Source organism: Hydra vulgaris, chromosome 11, assembly GCF_038396675.1.
Source record: "Hydra vulgaris chromosome 11, alternate assembly HydraT2T_AEP".
Taxonomy (NCBI): domain Eukaryota; kingdom Metazoa; phylum Cnidaria; class Hydrozoa; order Anthoathecata; family Hydridae; genus Hydra; species Hydra vulgaris.
In genome coordinates this window covers 31,181,132-31,205,506 of record NC_088930.1, presented here as the reverse complement: position 1 = coordinate 31,205,506, position 24,375 = coordinate 31,181,132, and the positions used below count along the sequence as shown (strand labels likewise).

Below are 24,375 nucleotides of genomic sequence, written 5' to 3'. Positions count from 1 at the left end.
GATACGAGTTAACAGATGGTGCTTTTAATTTATTATGGGGTTATGTAGAAATATAAATTAAAATAACAAAATATAAGAAAATATGAAATTAAAATAAGAAATTTAAAAAAACCCTGTAATTTATTAAATAAACTGATTCCATTAGTTTGAAATGGCTGCCACCAAGCCTATGTTTTAACTTTTTTTTAAAAACTTTCAAGTCTTACTTATATTTTCTTATTTGATTTTCTTTAAATTTCCACATAAAATAATTTATATTTCTGTATAAAATAAATTATACTTCTGTATAAAATAATTCATATTTCCGCATAACCCTCATTTTTATAATAAAATTTTTTTTAGATTGTTTTAATTTTTGTACTTTTGTAAAAATTTAAACTTTTTTCACTTTTTATTAAGTCCCTAGATACAACACAGAAAACCCAGTGTTACCTTGAAATATGGGATATATTGAAAGGCATAAAAAAAATGATTAGTTTCTTAAAAACATTAACACATTTTTGAATTTGGCGTGTTTTCTAAATTTTTATCGCACCAGCAATTTCTATTCCACCAGCTGCTTCTTCATAGTTTTTATTTAAATAAGGGCCTTATTTCTGCTTTGAGTTAAGGGTATCTTGATATTTGTTACATATTTTACATTTCTAGATAATGTTTTAACATCTATAACCTTCTCATTTTTTATGGACAATGCTGCCTCATTATGTAAACATTTTTGCCATGACCCATTAGCAAAGCTCAAGTATTCATTAGACAATTCTCTTTTTCTGGGTTCTTTTACGGCTTCATAAATAGTTTCATCAGCAACTGCGCTGTGGTTGTCAGTTTCTAAGCAAACACATTGTACCTTTATTTTACATATATTTTATCTATATCCCCTGATACATTCTGAGTTTTCATTTGTTACCAAAATTGGGTTAACTTTCCTTTTTGATAGTTTCAAATACATTTTCACTATCAATATTAAAAATCATTCATACGTACATCAATAATATTAACAATATTTACTTATAATTACATACTTTCTGGTTCTCTCCTTTTTTTTTTGCAAAAAGAAAAAAAAGTTTACGTTTTCTAAGATATATAGTAGAAAGTTTGACTCGAATCATTAAGACTTTATTCACTACATTCTGACTTGATACTGTCCGTTTTTCTTTACTTGTGTAAATAACCAGCTAAGAAAAATGACTTTACTTGCTTTTTTGCTTTACTTGTGTAAAGTAAATGACTTTTCTTTTAGAAAAGTCATTTACATTTACCAGCTAAATGACTTTTTAAGAAAAATGACTTTTTAAGATGGTAATTTACAAAACGAATAAGGTTTTTCAACATGGATGCAAAATGAATGAATTTTTTAAACAAAGCCTTAGAGATACGGAAAGCCTTTGTGGTAAAACTACAACAAAAGAAAAAGACAAAAAAAAAAGGACTAATTTTCTGTAACCAGAGGCGTTACTGAAAATGACACATAGGTGATCATTGGTTTTTATTCATAAATCAACATTTATATTACAAAAAATGGTGATTTTTGAACAAAGTTTTCGCCGTTTAATTTCATAAATTCACTTTTAAACTAGCCTCACTCAAAAAACAAAACGAAAAAAACACTTAACTTTAAATTTTATCCACTAAATATTATGAACATTTCTAAGAATGATCACTTTCTGTAATCTTATTTATATACATTACTATTGGTCTTCCGTGAAAACATAGTCTGTCTTGCCATAAAATATCTTCAATTAAAATCCACTGATTAAAATGCATCTCGAATTCTTCACGAGAACACGTTGAAATTTGCGAAAGTCGAGCTGCTTCATTCTAGATTTAAATAGAACGTAGTCAAATATACAAAATAATACAAAATAAACAAGTGATGTAAGTTAACTTATGCAGAATTAACACAGACTTAAAAAACATTAAAAGAGCCATTATCTGACAAATCTAGTAAAAATAAGCAAATTCTGGAAGTGCCTTCAAAATGTCTTCATTTTTGAATATTTCGTAAAAAAACAATAAAAGTAGGTCACTGATAAATTTTTTTTGAAAATTCTTATTTGTTCTCGAGATATTGGATCCAAAATTTGGCCTATTTTGTGAAAATACTTAAAATTTTAGCAAACGAATAAAACAGACTTCTTTATAATATACACACATACATACACACACGCGCGGTTAGCACGGATCCTGATAATGCCAACCTAGTTGACCCAAGAACGCGACTTATATGGGGTGATAGCGTACACATCAAGGTACCCTGCGATGCAAATTTTGAAATCTTTAAATTTTGTCAGCGGAAAAATAATTTAATTTAAATGTTTAAATTAAGTGAAATTTGACTTTATAGTACGACAATAAAAACACCTGTAAAATAAAAAACACTTTATAAAAATTAAAAAAAAACGGTGCAAATGTAGCATATAAAACTCTGGATAAAATTTCAGCCGGATTGGTTAAGGATTTATGGCAGTTTTTTGCTACTTATACCTCAAAACGTTATTGATAACAGTGATATTCGGTCACTATTTTCAAAATAATGGTTACATTAGTGTTCTACTAAGTAATACCAATAATTTTTGCTATAATTGTTTTATTGCTACAACTACCATTTTAAAATCTAAATTGTCAATAAGTATGACAAGTGTCATTAATTTAAATGATTATTGCCTTTAAAGGAAAGTATTATGTAAGAACTATTTCCTTGTAATTTAAGTAATTGTTTCCCTGATTTAAATCGTTTGTAATTAATAATATTTGTAGGTATGTTAATGGATTGTTATCCAATATAAATTCAGGTTAAATTTTGTAAAAGAGATAGTTTGATTTAGTAAAGTTGGATTTAGCATTGCCCCAATGCCAAATCAAGAAAAGGTTCACGATGAAAATCGAAAATTTGTGTACTTGCTTTGTCTGAAAAAATGTTTGACAGCTTACTGCTTTGCAAACAGATCGAACAAGCCAGCTGTACGAGACAAAAATCAGTATTAGTGAATCTTGGGTACCACAAGGACTCTGCGAATCGTGTAGAACAATTTTGCGCAGGACACAAGAGGGGAAAGAAGTTGTACTCTCTCCTTTGTTTAATTTCAGTTCAACACAAATGAGACCTGAAACAAGAAGCACGAAGTGTTATTGCCTAATCTGCCAAATTGGACGTTCAAAGCTGCAAGAAAAATATCCCTTTAAAAAGAAAACCACTATTTAGAAAGAACCAAATAACGTTGCAGCAAATGCCCCTGCCCTTTAGGAAAAAGTTAGCCCCACCAATGCTCTCAAACAAAGTTCAGAAAAAACCTTCAATCTTTAGCAACAAAAGATGGCAGAGCAGCGAAACAAATTGCATCTCGAGTTATTTTCAATGAAGAATTATCCCCTGAAGGAACTAATCGACTTGCTAAAACATCTGGCGGACCTCCACCTACAATTACCCCAGGTAAATATTTATACTTACATAACATTTGAACATATATTCGAAAAATCTTTGAAAAAAAAGAAGAGAAAAGATAGGTTTCGGGAAGTATTTTTTTAACAAGTTTCTAATCACTTTAAAAACGAACAATTTGAAAGTTTTAAACAAACTTTCTGAACAAAGTTTAATATAAAGATAAAATAGGTATGTTTTGGTTTCAGGTCAAAGTTGAATTTGTAATTGCACATTTACAATAGCTAGAGTGGTCAATTTTGGACCAGTTGATAGTGGCTGGGTACTAGTCATTATCAAGCTATTGTAAATGTGCAATTAAATACGGGACTATCAAACAACGGATTAAAGAAACTGGTCAGAACTGTAAATCAAACATCAAGCAGCAAAACAGTAGAGCCATATTTTTATAAGAGCTTCTTAAGAGCAGGTCAACCTCTTGAGTAATTTCTTCACCTTCAGTAAATTAAAAATTACCGACGGAAAAGATGTTATCTCGCAAAACTTCTGGTGAATAATTTGTTAAGCTCGGAATTGATGGTGGTAAAAGTTTTTTCATGTTTTGTCTAAGCATTGTTGAAACTGCATTAATGGTTGATACCAGCTCACCGCCTCAAAAACAATCTATTACTCAAAGTACTGACATAGACAATGGAGTTAAGAAACAAATTCTTGTTGTGGTATCAGAAGATTTGCCAGAAACTCAGAACAAAACTAACATAGAACAAATCTGGTCACTAATTAATACAAATGGAGTTAGACTAATTTTAACTTGCAATATGAAAGTTGCAAATAAAATTTGTGGTCTTCAAACACATTTAAGTATGCACCCTTGTACACGGTGTGACGTCAAATCCAAGTGTCTTGCCAAATCTGGAAACTTGCGAACTCTAGGCTCAATTAAATATAGCCTCGAGTCTTTGCAGCAATCTGGCGGGGTTGTTGCTCATGCAAAGTTGTTTGGCAATGTTATTTGAAAGCCAATCATCAGTGGGCTTGACAATATTCTGATTTTGGAAATAATCCCACCGATGGAATTGCATGTTCTTATCGGATATGTCAATCATCTTTTATCTTAAAAGTGCTTGGATGTTGTTAAGTGGCTAGCTGCCCTCCACATTCAACTAAGCCTGTGTCATGAGGGAAAAGCCTGTGCCAGTTGAGGGAAATAAATGCAGGAAGCTTCCTAAAAATCTGGATACCAATACAAACTTGGTTCCTAACATTCTTCACATAATTAAAGCATTCAAAAATTTAGTTGTAAAAACTTTGGATTTATCATTCAGCTGGATTTTGCTTACATAACTGAAAATTTCAAAAGGTGTAACTTAATGATTACTGGTGCAAGCATAACACCCAAAATTCACACCATCTTTTACCACATCAAAGATTTCATCAGTCGCAAAGTATCCCCCTTGGGGCCCAATAGTGAACAAACTGTCAAAACTGCTCATCAAGACTTTATAAACATTGGTCAAGGTATAAACAAAACAATAATCATCCAGAGTACAAAGAAAGATTGTTATGCTGCATAACTGATAATAAGATTGCATAACTGATCTTAACAGTAAGCATCTTTTAAAAACTGCTACCATAATTCGATTTATTAGATTAGGCAGCAGAGAATTATAGCTTACGGTTTATAATGAACATTTTAACCATTTTTATCCTTAACTGCTATTAGTAATAATGAATTTTAATATTGCATATAAAAATATTGAAAAGTGTTTGAATAAAAGAGTATATTTTTTGAAAAAATTTCTTGTGGAGAAAATCAAAGATCATGTCTTACAATTTAATCAGATGTTATTTGATGGTAATATAATGTAAAAAATAGGTTTATATAAAAGTCAATGTATTTAAGGTTTCAAGGGGCAATAAAAATTCTTTTCACAGAAAAGAATTTTTATTGTTTTTTGTTTTACCAACTGATATTCCTTTTCCCAGGTTTTGCACCTTTTTAAGCACTTTTTTTGCATTTTGGCAGTAGTTTATACTTTAGGAAATCTTGAAATATTTTTGTAATGCATAAGCCAATCCAAACAGCGTTTTAAATAGCAAATCAATATTTTTGTCTATAGAATGGAAATGGTTGTTGTAGCAATAGAACAATTATAATAAAAATTGTTAATATTACATAGTAGAACACTCATGTCACCTTTATTTTGAAGATAGTGATCGAAAATCACAGTAACATTTAGAGGTTTAAGTAGCTAAAAACTAACAAAATGTAAATTTAAGCTGCCATAAATCCTTAACCAATTAGCCACTCCGGCCGAAATTTCATCCAGAGTTTGGTGCAGCCATATGCTACATTTGCACTGATTTTTATCAAATTATATAAAGTGGTTCTCATTTTACAGGTGTTTTTATTGTTGCACTATAAATTCAAAATTAACGGATTTCAAAATTTGCATCACAGGGTACCTTGATGTGTACGATATCACCCTATATAAGTGACGTTCTTGGATCAGCTAGGTTAGTATTATCAGTATCCGTGCTAACCGTGCACACATGCACACACAGGTTCCAGAAGACCTAGTTTTACCAGTTAAAATGTTCCAAAAAAGCTATTCTCTAAGCAAATTCTTTTTTTCTGTTGCTTTCAGTTATTACTCATAACAAGTACACTAAAGAGACATTAATGAAAGTATTTGATTACAAAAAACATCAAATAGAAAAAGCATGCAAGTTGAAATAAAAAAAAAAAGACTATCCATACTTAGGATACAGTAAACATATGACAGAAAAAAAAAAAACATTTTTAGGAACTCATTTCTGCAATTTTTGTTGCATGATGTTTATAATGAAATAAAGTTTATAAGGTAAATTATAAACTGTATTTACGCCATTTTAATGATAAAGTTTAGCCATACAACCACATTTTATAAAGAAACTATTTATCTCCCTATGTCAAATACTTCATTATGGAAAGTTCTTCATAGAATAAAATTTTCTCAAAAAAAAAAGGCTTTAGCTGGTCTTGATGTCAAATCAGTTGGCACGTATAATCAGTGGAAGTATAATCAGTATAATCAGAATCAGTGGAAGTATAAAAATATTACTAAGTCCCTTAAAAAGGGTAAAAGGTATCTGCAGAGTAATTGTGTTTCCAAATGTAGTGAAGATTATACTTTCATAGTCACTCTACTCCTTTTGCTTTCTCAAATATAGATCCAGATTTAAATCAACCTACTATAGCTGCTCACAATGAACCCATTGACTGCACTTAACCAGGTTCATAAATTAGGGATGGTCCGTAAAGTACATACGCTCGGATGGGGAAAGAGGTCTGCAAATGGCGTATATGAGTTTGGGGCTGGTGGTCAATTGTAAAAGTAAGGAGATACTAATTAAAAAAAAATATAACAAAATGTTGGGTAGGTAAGCTAAAAGTGTAGGTACTTTAAGGAAGGTGGAGGGTACTCAAAAAAGTGTATACCAAAATCTGGGGGGTGGGGTGGGGGCAGGGACCAAAGAAAGGCGTACGTACTTTATGGACGACCCCTTACATAAAAGTTAATGGTTTAATAAATAAAACATAAAAGTAAGAAAGTAAATATAAAGATTTAAATGTGGTTACAGAAGATGTGGAAGCTTATGTAAAGCATCAAATCCATAATGCACAGAAAAATTGACAAAAAGGGCTTTAGAACAACTTGTGAGAAAACTAAATTTTAGCTAAAGATTTTTGTCTTGAAAAAAAAATCTTTGCTGATGTACTCTGACTTGCTAATGTTATTTTGGTCAAAGTTAAAAATGTTTTTCCTTAAAAAATCTTTATGCTAGGTCAGATAATGCATCATCTTATGATGGCAACTTCTACTTAAAATACATTTTCAAAGTTAGCAAAGCAAAAAAGTTCTTTCTTAAAAGGTATGATTACTGATATGGAAAAGATCAATGTTAAAGAGAGTCAGGTAAAGTAAAATTTGCCATAAAGAGTTTTGTTGATGCTAAAAACAATTTGTTTACCGCAGAAGTTCAATATGAGGCTTCTCATAATAGCAAAGGAATTCAAAATGCTAGTGTCGCTGTAGTTACAAATGACACCAAAGCTTCTAACTTATCAGGACCAAATCTGATTCCCAACACAAACAGTTACCATTCATTTCAGTTTTTCCCCAATCACGAGATAATTCTTATAATTCTCTAAAACTTCTAATTTATTTCTAGATTATTATATTTATTGGATAAACTTCTAATCCATTTGTTATTGGAAGTTTATCTTGAAGTTTGTTATTGGATAAACTTGTTTATCTTGAAGTTTAACAGTTTCTTCTTAAAAAACTAGTTTTCATCAAGTACTTTTGTACAGTTCTATCTCAAAAAAGTATCATAGCAAAATTTTTATTTACATTACTAATTATTGAGGCTGTTAAGTAGCTGCTGCTGAGCATATCTACACTGTTGCTGGGGTATTTTTTAGTTAAGAATTTGGCAAAAACTTCTAGAACTTCTGTAGGCTTTTTACCACTTGAGCCCGTGGATTTTTTTTCAGTTATTGAAAAATGTATGCATAAGGAAATGGAATAACTTATAAATTTCATAGCAGACCTAAGGCCACATAATAATGTAACATAATAATTACACATGGGTAATGTAACAAAGTATCAGAAAAACTAATTTGTGACAGCTCACTCCTTCCCAGGTCCTTACATGCACAGAATTTTTTTCTTTAGTAGCTTTCAAAAACACCTAAAGAGACTATGTTTAAGTAACAGAGATATTAATGCTCAAAATTTGGGTAAAATTTCAAACTAAATGATTTTGGACCATAATTTCTAGACAAAAGTGTAATCATGTCGAGTTTTTGCTTTTACTGTAGAAATCTACCAAGAGTAGCAGAAATATTATAAAGAAATATGTCTGTTATACTCACATTGCTAAAACTGCCTAAAAAAGTAACAATGGCACACTAATTGCGCACACACATTCAAGCTAAATAATAAACAAATGTGGTAGTGGTGTAGTGGTAGAGTGCTCGCTTCATAAGCAAAAAGTTCCAAGTTCGATCCCCACTACATCCATGGTAGTACTGAGCTTAATTTATTTCTCTGTGCAGCGGCCTGGATCAAGGTTTGTGTGTTGGAGTTAAAGAGTTGAAATAGGGTTGTAACCACAATAAACCCTCCTGGACTGTAGTGGCCGTCTAGGCTTTGAGAAAGTGAAAAAAAAAAAGTCATTTAAGTTAAAAAAATTTCATTTAATAAGACCAATATATTAAAATTTACCTTAAACCACGAACAAGCTCTTTCTGTTCGTATAACTGAAGTTGGCTTGTCAGAAAATATGTCAACATTTTCTGTAATAAAAAACACACAGTTAATTTAATATCAGACTAAAAGCAAAGAAAGCAAAATAATATAAAATAAAAGAATAACCAAGTGTTTGAATTAATGCAAAATAAAATAAAAACCAAGTATTTGAAGTAGATCATCAATTCCATAGCCAGGAATCACATCATTCATATGAGTACATTCAAAATAATCTTCCTTTGAATTAGGTTCTATTTCAAATTAAATAAGTATTTTTTATTAAACACGTCTGTTTTCAAAATATAAAATTACAATCATACATAATTATCATTACACTCAACTTACTTTTGACATAACGCAAAGAAAACCCATTATTTAAAAGATTGGCAAAGGTCCTATAAAACATAACACATTACTATTAAAAAAAAAAAGCAAAATGATTATAACATAATGAACCATTTTTCTTTAGACATTCTTTACCATTTCATATTTTTCATGATTGAAATTATATGAAAAATATGAAAAAATACTTTTTTATTTTTGTTTGCACTCTAAAACATGATTGACTTTAATCACTGTAAAAAAACTCTGATGAAATCTTTTAAATATTAGATTCAGGATTTCTTTGCAAGCAAAATGATAATTATAACAATGTGTCATAATAAATATTAAATTTTTTTATTATTATAGCAACTTTTTAGGTAATTTTATGCATATCAGCCATTTGAATACACTATCATAACTTGATTGCTTAAAATGAAGAAAGTTGCTAAAAAAGTCTAATCAAAATAAATAATATAAAAGGCTTCTCAAAATGAAAAAAAGCTCAATATAAAAAAGTTTTAATACACCGATCTAAAAATTTAATTACCTTCAATATTTTTGAAATTTAATTACCTTCAATATTTTTGAATTTAATTACCTTCAATATTTTTGAATTTAATTACCTTCAATATTTTTGAAATTTAATTACCTTCAATATATTATTTCTGAAATTGTAACTAAATTCATCTAAAAATGAGTTTTGAAAATGTTTTTCTATATTTATTTATTATTACAACTGTACTATAGTAAACATTGCCTTCTATAATTATACAGCCTGATTTGTTGAATTTTTCATAAAAAATGACGAGGCTAGTTTTTTTACAGCTTATTTTCTATTATGAAATTAATAATATTATATATAATATATATAATTTATTAAATATTATATAATTTACTATATATTATAAAAGAACTTTTTTATATTATTCAAGTGGAGATAATTCCAATAATTATTGTAAGAGATCTCAATATTATTGTAATTTAAAAAAATTTTTTTAGTAATAAAATGCTTAATAAATGTGTTGTCATAAAATGTAAAACTGGCTACTTTACTGGTCCAAAAAAATCTAAATTTAATTTCTCTGACAAATGTAACTTGTAAGAATGATGAATATTTTTTGTCAATAAAAAAGATTGGGTTCAATCTAAATACTATTTGGGATGAGATGAGTTCAGTGATTTTCAAAATGTTGATAAAATAATTAATCTTGATTCGTTAACAGAACAACATTCCCTACCAGGATTTACATTTAATAAGCTTCACTTATTTTTTGAGTTTTATCACACAGCAAGGACACATTATATTTTTAATATTTAATCTTTATAAATTTTTTGATGTTTATTTACTTGATATACTATAGAAATAGTTAATTACAGATAAATACTAATTATTGAAATTTAAATTAAACAAAAGTATGTAAAAAAAAATTTTAATATATTGTTGATTCAAATTTTAATTTGTAATTTAACATTATAAAATTAACAAAAAATAAACCAAAATAACTTAGATAAGCAAGGTTTGGATTAAAAATCTATAAACATTATTTTGTGCAAAATTTAATTTTGATAAATAATATGCAAAAAAACTTGATTCCTTGTTAATATTACTTGAGGTAAATTCAACTAAAGTAAAAAGTAACCAAAAAAAAAAGAATTCACAAAATAAAAAACATAATTTTTTTTTGCATATACAATTATACTTTTTACAAGTGTAAAAACTTGCTTTTTGTGTGTTTTTAAAAAGTATGAGTATGTTTTAAATGTGTATATTTTATAAACATGTTTAGTGATTTTTTTTTCTACTCTGGAAAAGCATGTTGCTAAATTTACTAAAAATAAAGAGAAAGAGCTACTGTTACAGCTAGATGCTGATGATAGCAAAAAATTGCATTATTACAGTTGCCAACTGGGCTGCTTTATTTAAAGATGGTACAGAGAGTCTCGATAATAACCCCTGCTCAGGGTACCCTCAAACTAGGTATAAAGCTAAAAAAATTGAATGTGCATGCGCCATTACTGAAAAAAAACCTTATGCAACACATGAAGCCCTAACATCGATTAATTGTTTTAAAATCAATGAATTTACATTCACAATGTTAATTAATAAACAAAGGAAGCATCACGTTGGATACAGAGCCGTACTTTCGCAAGTGCAATAAGAGCAACCGCACTGGGCCCCTGATATTTAAGGGGCCCCAAATTTGAAAAAATACTATTTTCTAATATGAAACTTATTTATAAGAAACTAGCAATAGAATCCAAATCTTAAGAATCTTTAGTATTAAATTACTTTTCGATTAGAAACTTATTTTTTTAAGAGTTCGAGGAATATTTCCTAATTTTGTATGCGCAATCGAATGAAACTCTTTTCAAATGAAAATGGAATCCCGCTCAAAATTTCCCTTTGGAAAAGTTTTAATCTAAAAATCAATCAAATGGAAGCAAAAAAAATTTGATTAATTTAATAATGCTTTAATATGAAAAATAATATTTTTTAAATATATTTCAAATATATTAAATAGTTCTGTTGTTTTATTGTTTCAAATTTTTGTTTTTTATTTTTTAAACAGTTTTGTTAACATTTTTAAATTCACTTGTCGTTTAATTTAAACTTACATGCAACATTTAATTACCTCAAATGTCAAAAAGATATTATGAAAGCGGCACACCAAAGACCGAAACAGATCCGGAAAGTAGCAGAATTAAATAGCCTTGCTGGATTGTTAGATAAATTTTTTTAAACGAGGCGAAAGTTGGTCAGTTTTGAACACTACTTTAATTGAAATATGCAATTTAAATTGTAAATTTCAATTTGAAAACAATAATGTTAAAGAAATATGAATGAGCCAGAACTTCAAAATTTCTATAACCAGAACAAGAATCTAGATGGTGAATCAGGATCAAATAGCGTCAATATTTAGGATATTATATCTAACAAGACTTCAGAAATTAGTAATAATTTACAAACGGAGAGCGGCAGTTAATCAAAATGCAATTACGATATGATAGATCCAGCAAACAACAAACAACGGATGTTTTTGGTAGAGCAGTCACCAAAAAGTATTAAAGATATCCATTATAAAAGAAATTCTCAAGGAAGATGTTTCAGTGACACTTTTTTTACCGACAAATAAGAAATGGTGAAAAAAAATTAAGAAATTGGCTTTTATATTCTAACTCGACAGGAAAAAGTTTCTGCTTCTGTTGTCGTTTGTTTCCATCGATAAAGATAAGCTTAACTTCAAGTGGATTTTCAAGATTAAACATTAAGATTGCTGATTACCGAGATCAGTCGTATGATAACGCAAGCAATATGAAAGAAGAATATAAGAGAGTGAAAACACAAATTTTAGAAGTCAACAACAAAGCATGGTATACGCCGTGTGGTAGACATAAAATTACTTTAGTTATAAATGATTGAGTTAAAAACACGATTAAAAGTCAGAACTTTTTAACTACATTAAAAAATTTATATAAAATTTTTGCTGCATCAACAAAGCGGTAGGCTATTCAAGTAAAATATTTAAAAATTAATCTGATTATTGATATTATTTTAAAAGTATAAAAGCTGTGAAGTACCAGATAAATGAAATTAGTCTTTTTCTATATAAACTTCAAAATAGTCATCCAGATTGTAAAACTCATTTTTAATAAAACAAATAAAATCTTATGACATTTTTGTGTTCACAACAACTTGGTATCACTTTTTTCAAAGCACATTTTAAGCCAATTGCTTTAGCAAAAAAATATGGTAATTAATAATGCATTACTACATACAAAGGCTAGGCTATTATCTCTTGATGATTTCATTAACAATTTTGAACAGGTTATAAAAGAAGCATACGAAGCATCGGTAGATATAGATGTTATAGCACAGCTCACTGAGCGTTCTTCTTGTGATACTCAAATATAAAGCAGAAACAAAGATTGTTTTGATAAATCATCAGAACCTAGTTTAGTCAAAACGGAGAGTACGTCATCTCAAGAGATTGGCTAACTATTGTTATTATACAGACCATAAAAATTAAGCAAATGAGAAATATTACGATACTTATGTATCAAATGAAGAAATTGAATCAATAGACAATGATTGATCCAATTGGATGTTGCGATGATATTGATATACATGATCTCATTTCTGAAATTGATGATGAGTATAACCATCTAACTCAAACGGGTGAAGATAAGTTTAAAGAATCTTATTTTAATAAACTAATTGATAAAGTAAAAGATTCATTGCAAGAACGATTTGAATCTTATAGTTTTTTAAACCAAATTAAATGGTTTTCTTTTCGAAAGTAAAAAGCTAAAAACTATGATTACAAATGAATTCAATGGTAATTGTTCAAATCTTGTCAAATACTTAGGAAATGATGTTAAAGAGGAGGAGTTCAAAATAGAACTTTCTATTTTAAGATATATTTTAGAAGATAATTGTGCTATTATAGAGAATTAGGAATTCATTTTAGAAAGGAATTTGAAAGAATTATGTCCAAATATATGTATCGCGTATATCAATTAATTTTAATAATACTCATTACCGTTGCTTATTGTGAACAATCATTTTCAAAACTAATTCAAACTAATTCAAAATTAATTACAAATTATCTGCGTTTCACAATGTCACAGGAAAGACTTTCAGGATTTACAATACTGTCAATAGAAAATGCAAACGTAAAAGAGCAAGGAAAATTGATAAATAATTTTTTTTTGTATAACTTTTTTTTTAGAAATAAAACCCAATAAAAATAAATTCAAGTAAATTGAAAAAATTTTTTTCAAGGGCGATAAAAAGTTACAGCACAGGGCCCCTTAAAGTTACAGCACGGCTCTGGTTGGATACCCCATGAGTTAAGTGATCAAAATCGAAAAAATAGAGTTAAGAAAGTAAAATTTAGCCCTATTCAGAAATGGTTCATGGGGACTATGTGATGTTATTACAAGGAAGTCGTGGTTTAATTTGAGAAAAGTTACAATTTGGCTATTGCTAGCTGAGTTGGTGAAAGTTCAAGAACTATAGTATGATGTAAGTTTTTAGCCAAAAACTGTTGTTTTCTTCAAAACAACAGTTGTTCATTTTGGTTATGTTAAAAAGGGGGACATCATTACTAGTTAATCTTAATAAGAAATTGTTTGAAACTTGTTATACACAAAATAAATAAGCAAAGATCAGAAAAAAGTGTAAGAAATTTTGAATTTCTCCAAGATCACATTTAATTCGCTCCATCCAATATTTAGCTACTTGGCTTAATAAAAAAAAAATCTTGGTGATTATACTGGCATCAAAAGTAAAAAAAACCCACATAGTTAAGCAACTGCAAATATATACGGAGTATACTGAACAAGAGTAAAAAAAAAATACATTAAAAAAAAAAGCTTGAAAAGGAAGCAACTTTGTATAGATAATCATGGAAATTATTTTGAACATTTAATAAAATAAAATTGAAAAAAAGTTTTTTTATCTTTATAGGGGATTCTACAACCTTTTCTAACAGCCTAAGCAGAATCAAGTAAAGTTAAATTTATAGCTACAAAGTAAAAATTTAAAAGCAAAAATGAAATTTGTAAACACTTTACCTTCCCAAACAGCCGCTCACAGCATCTGTTTCAATGTGAGAAAGTTTTTGAAACAAATTTTCTCCAAGAAACCTTTTAAAATATAGAAAAAAATTGTAACTTTCAAGTGAATAGTTCTTTTATAAATAATAATTTATGAAAATAACTATAACAAAAAAGATTTACAATAAAAAATATTTGACTAATACAAAAAAAAAGTTATCTAAAATATTTTGACATATTCAAATTTGTTTTGCAAAAAAAGCATTAGAGGAAAATTTCATCAGTTTTAAAACAAATTAGGTGCATACCTATCTAAGCATATAACTGTTTAATGTTTATCACACTCTTAATAATAAAAAATATTTTTAATAAACATTAAATGTTTATCAAAAAATATTTTTTTAAATCTTACATCAAATGCTTATAATTGTAAGCATGTTTAAATGTTTCATAAAACAAATATAAACAAATGAGAATACAATAAAATAAAAAAAACACAACAGTATTAAAATTGAAAAAATCATACTCAAAATTGAGCTTTATAGGATGAATCAGTTTTTTTTGTGTGAGTTGGTGAGTTTCATACATCTTTTTATATAACAACATTTCTGATGACCTAAAATTAATGTTTAAAATTTATTACTATTAACTATTTTTATTTAGTTACTATAACCATGCACACATATGAGTGTGAGTGTGTGTGTGTGTGTGTGTGTGTGTGTGTGTGTGTGTGTGTGTGTGTGTGTGTGTGTGTGTGTGTAAAAAAATCAGTGATAGATTTATGGGAAAGAGATTTTAAGGTTCATGAAACTCCATCCAGATTTTAAATTAAAAAAAAAGTTACCATATTATAAATGGTAAATCATGAATATTAATAACATAAAATTAAATAACAAACAAATATCAAATACAGTTGCTAAGTTGTTTAATGAACACTCCAAGTATATGGTAAAAAAAGTTCATTTAATAATCTGGTTTTAAAGCAAACAAAATTCTATATGCAATTAACGTTTTGATGTATCCAACCAAACAACTTCAATGCATAAAGTGCTTATCAGAGTCTTGTTTTGGAGAGGTTAAGACTATCACTCTCATCATTTCTAAAGCCTTTGATAAAGTTTGGCATGCTGGTTTTCTCCATAAGCTCTCTTCTTACAGTGTGTCAGGTTTAAGCTCAGTGACTTCTTCCTTAACAATCGTAGTATAAAAGTTGTCCTCGATGGACAGCACTCTTTTTCATTTCCTGTAACGTCAGGTGTTCCTAAAGGTTCTATCCTTGGCTCTATACTTTTTTAAATTTACATTAAAGATCTCCGAGAAATTCTCACATCTAAGGTGACATTGTTTGCTGATGATACTACCATTTATTCTTGTTTTGATGAGAAGTCAACACTCTCCAATTGCTTGGAGAGGGCATTTAAACTTAAAAAAGGATCTCATTTCTGCTACAATATGTACAATATGGGGCTCTCAGTGGCTTGTGAAACTTTAACTGAGATAAAACTCAATTTGACCAGCTAATCATTATTGCAATAATCTAGATCTTCCTATATTTATGAACAGTAATGTACTCAATGAGTCATCTACCCTTCATATTCTAGGATTAACTCTTACTTCTGATCTTTTTTGGAAAATATATATAAAATCAATTTCAAAATTAACATCTACTAAGGTTGCATCTTGTTATTGTGGTCCTCATTTTCTTACGCCGGATTCTATTCTTTGTCTCTATAAATCTCAAATCCATTGTATGGAAGACTGTTGCCATATTTAGGGCGGATCTCCCAATGATGCCCTTTCATTCAGAGTTTAATATATAATTAAATAAAAACCTATTATGGATGTAACTCTTTTTTCAAATTAATTTTCATACAATATTTCAAGGGAGTATAGATACCCTCGTTGTCAAGTATTATATCTATATATCAGGTAACCAAAAAAGTTCGTGCGGTTTTTCCGTATATAATAAAAACACACAAAACGACAAAAGTAAGTACATTTATTCATCAAAATAGTCACCATTAGCATCTAAAACCTTTTCCCAACGTAAAACAAGCTTATTTATTCCACTTCTAAAAAATTCTCGGTCCTTTGAGTCTATAAAAGCTTTCAACTCCATTTCAACCGTGTCCTGGTCTCGGAACTGCTGTCCTTTTAAATGATTTCCCAGGGAAAGGAAAAAATGGAAATCAGTAGGGGAGAGGTCTGGCGAGTATGGTGGATGAGGCAAACTCTCCCAACCAAAGCTTTGGAGCTTGTCCTGAGTCACGCGAGCGGTGTGCGGTCTTGCGTTGTTGTGGAGAAGCAGAACTCCTCTCCTGTGCACCAGTGCAGGCTGCTTTACAAGCAACAGGTCGTGAACTCGTTGCAACTGTGCTGAGTAGACCAGTCCAGTAATGGTTTGGCCTGTTGGGAGCAGCTCGTAATGCACCACACCAGCTGTAGTCCACCAAATGAAGAGCAAAACGTTCCGCTCGTGGAGATTGGGCTTGGGTGTCTTTGGGGTGGGGTCATCGGGGGACAACCAATGGTAGCAACGCTTGTTCATCCTCATCAACCAACAATGGGCGTCCAGAACGCGGCAGGTCTTCGATGGACTCATCTCCCAAAGAGAATCGCTGAAACCACTTCTGTGCTGTGCGTTCACTTACTGTACCTTCTCCAAATGCTGTGCAGATGTTTTTGGCCGCTTGTGTTGCATTCCTTCCAAGTTTGAACTCGTAAAGTAAGCAAGATCGAATAATCGTTGGTTGGGTTGCCATCCTTTCTTTACACAAAACCTTTCCTATAAGCTCGTTACAAGCCTACACTATATATGCAGCAACTGCGCGTGACACACGCGTTCTATTACGCAACAAAGCTACTTGCCTTGTGCGATGTGGGTGTTGTAAAAAATGCTAAAAACAATTCAATTACCAAAAACCGCACGAACTTTTTTGGTTACCTAATATATATATATATTTTTTTACATCTTCGCTTCCAACAAGGTTGCAAGCAACCACTATAAGAGTTGGAAGTTACTGGAAGAGAAAAGATGAAGTTTGTAGAGCAAGATAACAATTGACAGATGACTTAAAAGATTGCAAATTATATGAATTAGGAAAGCAAGATAAAGGAAGCGAATTCCAAAGAACTGATGTTTGAGGAAAAAAACTAGACAAATAAGAGTTTTTGGAAGAGTCACAGTAAAAGGATGAGACTTAGTTAAATGACGAGTAACACGAGAATGAATTTTAGTAGATGGAATAAGAGAGGCTAGCTCTTTAAAGCAGTGCCCATTATAGTATTTGTAGAAATAAGAAAGAGAAGCAACATTACAACGATATGATAATAGTTGGAGGTTGGCTGCAAGAGCAGGTCCAACCATATTTACAATGCGTTTTTGCACCTTGTCCAAAAGAATATATATATATAAATATAAATATATATATAAATATATATATAAATATATATATATATATATATAAATATATATATATATATATATATAAACCATTAAAAACAAAAAAACACAAAAACAAAGCAATGCAGTAGTTTCTTTTCATTCAAATACTGATACATAGGTTTCCAAAAGGAAGTTGTGATGTAACCTCCGTCATCTTGATTCAGACCGCCGTCTGAAGGTGGACATTCATGGCGTTGTATTTCAAGGGCTTCCCTCACTTTTCTGTTAAAATTGTTAACCTCTACTTTTAAAGTATTTTTATTGTTCCATGTAAAACTGCCATGACAATTTTTTGAATGCTCCGCTATAGCTGAATAATTCCATTTTCTTTCGTATGTATTTTTCTGATGTTGGTAAATGCAAGATGAGATTTTTAATTTTGTTTCGCCGATATAACATTTTTTGCAGGAGCATTCAAGTTTGTACACACCTGGGTAAGAATTTATAGGAGGAGGAGGTTTATTTTTTGTGGTAAGTATATGTTGTAAATTTTTTGGTGGTTTAAAGACTGGTCTGTAACCTGCTTTTTTGAGAAATTTTTTTAACTTCGGGCTAATTCCTGGAATCCACGGTAAAGACAATACTTTTTGATGAAATTGATGAATGTCAAGTTTCAATATTTTGTTTTTTATTATGTATATTTTCTTTAATGGTTTTTATAATATTTTTCAGGCTTGTTTTTTTATAACCATTTTCTACAAAAACATCAACTAGAAATAATAACTCTTGTTCAATGTTATTATCAGAGCGTAAATATAATGCACTATGAACAAATCCTTTGAAAACTCCATTTATAATTTTTGGATCATGGCATAATTTAGGCTTGATTTGAACCTTAGCGATTGCATCTTTACGGTAAATTTAAAATCGTACGTATCAGTTTTATTGTTAATAATAGTTATGTCAAGAAAGTTTAGCGTCTTATTTTTATTTTTGATTTCCATAGTGTACTGAATATTTTTATGTTATTAAGTAATATTAAATTTTTTTTCGCATCTTCAGTAAAATGAGAATGAGAGTCATCGACATATATTTTAAATGACTTTAAATGAACATTATTGGAAATTGCTTGTGCAATAGCATTACTTTCGTGAAACTGCAGAAAACACTCCGCAACTACTACCATATATCCTAAACCAATCGTTATACTTGACAACAAGGATATCTATACTCCTTTGAAATATTGTATGAAAATTAATTCAAAAAAAGAGTTACATCCATAATAGAAGTTTTATTAAATTAATCTAAATAATTCAAAAATAGTACTCACCTAAACTTTTAGAAAAACAATTAAAAAAAAAAATCACTTTGGATTTTGGCCATTTTGGAATTTTATGTTATTTTATAAAAATGTACGTAGTAAGCATTATTTCTGATCAAATTTGTATCATTTGATTAAAAAACATAGAAATTAAATTTTAAAATGTCTAATTAAATCTCCTTAAAATGTCTAATTAAATCTCTTTAAAATGTCTCCAGTCTTAAAACATTAAATCAGATTTATTTTTTGACCATAATATCAAAATATGGACAGTAAATTTAGAAATTGAATTTATAAAGCATATATTTTCAATATAAAAATAAGAAATAGAGAAAAAATAATTTTAGGATGTTTTGAAACTATTAATGGAAGGTATCCCTTTAATTTCTTTTTTCTTTTTATTATCTTTTAATTTAAAATACATTATAACTAACTTTTAAAACAACCATAACAAGCATAAAATAATTTCAAAATAAAAATAAATAAATTTATTTTTAAAAACAAAAAACTTTTTAACAAACAATTTTATATTTAAACAAAATCATCCTGCTCTATTTGTTGTCATTATATGAAATACATCTTTGTTGGTACTAAATCAAAAATGTCAATCAAAAACCTGAAGATCTTAAAATTTAGCCATTGATATGAACAGTTTCTCAGTATACAAGTATAACGGAATTTCTCAATTAATTAAGTTTTATTTTACTTCCATTTTGAAAGTTGTCATTTTTAATGTTTCTATGGAGAGAAAAAGTTTCTAGAAGATTCAACAAAAAAAAAAAACTTCTTAAAGAGCTCTTGTAGCTACATTACATGCAATTTTGTAGAGTGGAATAAAGTTAAAAGTTATTTTAAACCAGTCCTGCTTAGGTTCAATTTCAGGTACTAGATTCATTTATTGCATCTTTCTAAAACTTTCATCATTCTAAAACTTTTACCCAACCAGAAGATATATTGAATCAAGATTTGAAGATAATAAGTTCCATTCTTTGTCACTAAACAAATTCCTACATGTTGAAGAAAGATAATATTAATAGAGTCAAACCTTTTTCTGATGACAATCCAGAAGACTATAATTTTAACTTTGACACACTAGAACTATGGAACAAATAAAAACCTATGTTTTTAAATAATATAACTTTACGCGTATTAAAAAACCATCTAGCACTAATATCATTACACCTGCAACCTTTTTGTCAACAGTTTTATCTATAAAACTATAGACAAAATCATCTATAAAACTCTAGACATCTATCATCTAGACATCAAACATCTATAAAACTATAGACAAAAATAATTTTGTCAAAAAATGAAGAAAAAAAATTTTTTAATAATAAAAAAATTTTTTTTAACACTTCTATAATAAAAACTAGAGAGGTCATATTTTTTTAATTTAATTTTATTTTTTGATAGTTTTCGGCAATAGATCTAGAAGTTTGTTTTCTTAATAATCTTGATTTTGATAGTTTTTTTATATATATTTCTTTATATAGGTTTCAGCCATTTTATAGTGCAAATCTCTTAAATAAGATTACTTTGATACAAACTTCTTAAATTTTTGAAAGAAAGAGTAAAAATACACATGTTCAATTTTGAATTTGTTCAAGGATAATTAAAGACAATATTAAACTGTTAAATAATGTCATATATGACTTGCAATATAACATTTTATTCATTTTACCATTTGTGCAAATATTCATAAATATATTAAACATTTTATTTATTCTCAGTTCTTCTTTTCAGTTTCCTCTGAAAGATTATATGCAGCTCATTATTTTTTTGCACACATCTGTAATTTTATCCAACCTCATGAAAAGTTCTCAAATGTTTTTTTTCTCCCCTAAAATATAATGTTAAGTTTGTATTAGTTGTAAAGACAATGAAAACTTAATAAAAATAAAAATGTTTTTATACACACCTTTTTGAACTACTAGACCTACTTTTATATAACCCTTTTAAACTAAAAATTTGTAACGAATATATATTAGTTGGTAATAGTAACAATAATGTCTAAATTTGTATCTCCACACAATGATTTAGTTTAACAAGATTTATGTTTTATATTGTTTTCAAACAGAGGCCATAACCATTTTTTAACAAATCAGTTGTTTTGGAGTTTTTAACATGTGAGAAAAAATATTTTATTTGAAGCCATTCCTTATTTTATTTGAAGCCATTCCTTATTTTTCTTACCATACCTGCTAAGCTTGTTTCAGAATTATCAGTTTCAGAAATAAGGAGTGGCTTCAAATAAAGTATTTTTCCTGACATTATGTTAAAAATGTGGTAGCGGTGTAGTGGTAGAGTGCTCGCTTCATAAGCAAGAGGTTCTGATTTCGATCCCCACCATGTCCCTGGTAATACTGCACTCAACTTGTTTCTCCGCGCAGCGGCCTTGTTCGTCAAGGTTCGTGTTTTGAAGCGATATTGCGACATTGATAAGAATAAATAAGCGACATTGATAAGAAATATATAAGCGACATTGATATAAGCGACATTGATAAGAAAGGAGATATAAGCGACATTGATAAGAAAGGAGACTTGAACTTCCTAGTTTAATACTCTTCCACGGTGCTCGGTGATAAACCGAGCACTGACAAAATTATGTTTTTCGCTCTACAATATTTATTCAGTGGGCAGATTTCTTTTTATTTGCAATCGCAAAGGAAATTTTCAGTCATTGAAGTTTTTTGAATTTATTTTTTTGTTGTGATTTTTATGACTTTTGAAATGTTGTTTGTTTGAGCGGCTGTGGCTAACTTTGTGGTGTTTTGATTTTTTATAGTATATGCACAAAACTGCACCACTACTTGTGATTCTGTTTTGTGCATATACTATTAAAAGTCGTGATAAAAATTAACTTTGTTTTATAATTTAACAATGTGTTTAAAAAAAATCAAGATAGTTAAACTTGGAACAAATGTCAAAATGGGGTTTTTCTAAATTAACTTTTCTGTTAACTTTGTATTATTAAATGAGATAATTCAATATTAGGTATTTATTGCACTTCAGTAGAATGGGATAATAAAGTTTAAAGATGAATTTAACTTAATTCAACCTGATTTTGTCAACGCAAAACAATTCATTTTTCCATTGAACAACCCACAAGCAAGTATTAGGTAAATTACCAATAATGTTTATTTGTTGGTCAGTCTCAAGTTTTTGGTCAGTTTCAGATAGTCTAAAAAAAAAAAACTAGTAATATTTAAAAAAAAAAATTTCTTAAAAAATTCAAAGTGGTTGATGAAATTATAATACATAAAAATATAAAATACTTTATTTCAATTTTAATAATAAAGAAAAAATAATTTTAATACTAAATTATATATAAAAACCTTTTAAAACTCAAATCTTCAAATGAAAAATTTACAATTTTACGATCACGCTTCATTACTTTATTTGATGAAACTTTAATGTTTTCTTTTTGCTTCTTTGACATGGTAAGTAGTTTTGGAGATTGTGCATTAGAAGCGGAAACTGACGAATCCTAAAAGCCAAAAATAATAATAATAAAAATATTAATAAAAATAATATCATTATTAACAATAATAACAACAACAACAACAATAATAATAATAATAATATTAGCAACAACAATAATAATAATAACAACAGCAATAACAAAACACCTTTATATGTTCTTGTTTATCTTTCTTGTTATGAACTTTATGTTGCTGTAATAATTTTGGTTTCAACACACTGGCTGGCTGGTTATTTTAAATAATTTTTAAAAGTAAAACTTATAGCTGATATTGTTTCCAAGATACAAGAAAAAAGATTTAAAAAATTAAAAAAACATACTTCCCCTAAAGGTTCATCTTCTTTCCATAGATCTAAAGTTACTTGTCGAGTATTTTTATTCAACATTTTTTGCATTTGATCCACAGTAATTTGATGGCAATTGTCAACACTGTCATTATTTTGCTGACAAGTATTTTTACAAAACTCAAAGTCAAAAAAAAAATCATTTTTATCATCAAAATTTAAAATATTGTCTTCTATAAGTATTGTTTCTTCATTTAATTTATTTTTATTAGCATCAATTGTACTATTGGCCAAATTGATATCATTTAAATGTAATGATTCTCTAACTTGGGTTTTAGTTTTTTTGTTTTGAAGACAAGTTAATTTTACTGGATTGTTAGAACTATCATTAAAAACCGATGGTAAACTGTTCAATGATGAATCAGTGTTAAGATGCGTCAAATTAACAACTTGCATAGAAGACTCTTCACAATTTACAACTAAATTATCTTCTGGTGTGATGTTTCTTTGAGAAAATATATATATATATACACACATACATATACATATACATACATACATATATATATATATATATATATATATATATATATATATATATATATATATATATATATATATGTATATATATATATATATGTATATATATATATATGTATATAATAATATATATATATATACACACATACATATACATATACATACATACATATATATTATATATATATATATATATATATATATATATATATATATATATATATATATATATATATATATATATATATATATATATATACATATACACACATATACAGCCTTTGGAATTAGAGTTGGCATTCGGCAATGCGGACCTAAAAATATTTGAGGTCGGCAAGATAGCTAACCTTGTTTCTATGTTTTATGGTAAGACCTTTGTATCAAATTTTCTTTTGCCAACCTCTCTAAAAGATTGAGGTTGGCAAACTATTGACGACCTCATTTTTCCTAATTCCAAAGGTTGCATACATACATACATACATACATACATACATACATACATACATACATATATATATATATATATATATATATATATATATATATATATATATATATATATATAAACACACATACATATATACATATATAGATATATATATATACACATACACACACACATATATTCTTTTTTCCTTCATGTTTATTAAAAAACCATAATTATTTTTGAAATTTTTACATACTTTTGCTATTTTGACAAAAAAAAAAAACACTTTTTAAATTTTTTTTTTTTTGATATTTGGGACTAGCCTAATGTTTAAGGTCTTAAAAAATTTTTTTTCGAAATTTTTTTAAATATATAGTA

At 28.3% G+C, this 24,375-nt stretch overlaps 1 protein-coding gene across 2 annotated transcripts in view; it reads right to left on the bottom strand.

Moving 5' to 3' along the window:
* Positions 1-1,603: 1,603 nt before the first annotated feature.
* The window catches only part of LOC100209498 (PMS1 protein homolog 1), a 44,572-nt gene continuing 21,800 nt past the window's right edge, over positions 1,604-24,375 (bottom strand). The window contains exons 5-14 of one of the 2 annotated variants that reach the window (XM_065810756.1): positions 23,067-23,535; positions 22,895-22,972; positions 22,601-22,752; positions 22,324-22,446; positions 15,086-15,175; positions 14,578-14,649; positions 9,022-9,071; positions 8,838-8,927; positions 8,653-8,723; positions 1,604-1,818 (exon numbers count right to left, since the gene is read on the bottom strand). In XM_065810756.1, coding sequence (XP_065666828.1) covers positions 1,648-1,818; positions 8,653-8,723; positions 8,838-8,927; positions 9,022-9,071; positions 14,578-14,649; positions 15,086-15,175; positions 22,324-22,446; positions 22,601-22,752; positions 22,895-22,972; positions 23,067-23,535 — 1,366 coding nt within the window. In that variant the 3' untranslated portion in view covers positions 1,604-1,647. The remainder of the gene's footprint in view (positions 1,819-8,652; positions 8,724-8,837; positions 8,928-9,021; positions 9,072-14,577; positions 14,650-15,085; positions 15,176-22,323; positions 22,447-22,600; positions 22,753-22,894; positions 22,973-23,066; positions 23,536-24,375) is intronic. The other variant, XM_065810757.1, reaches the window with a different exon arrangement.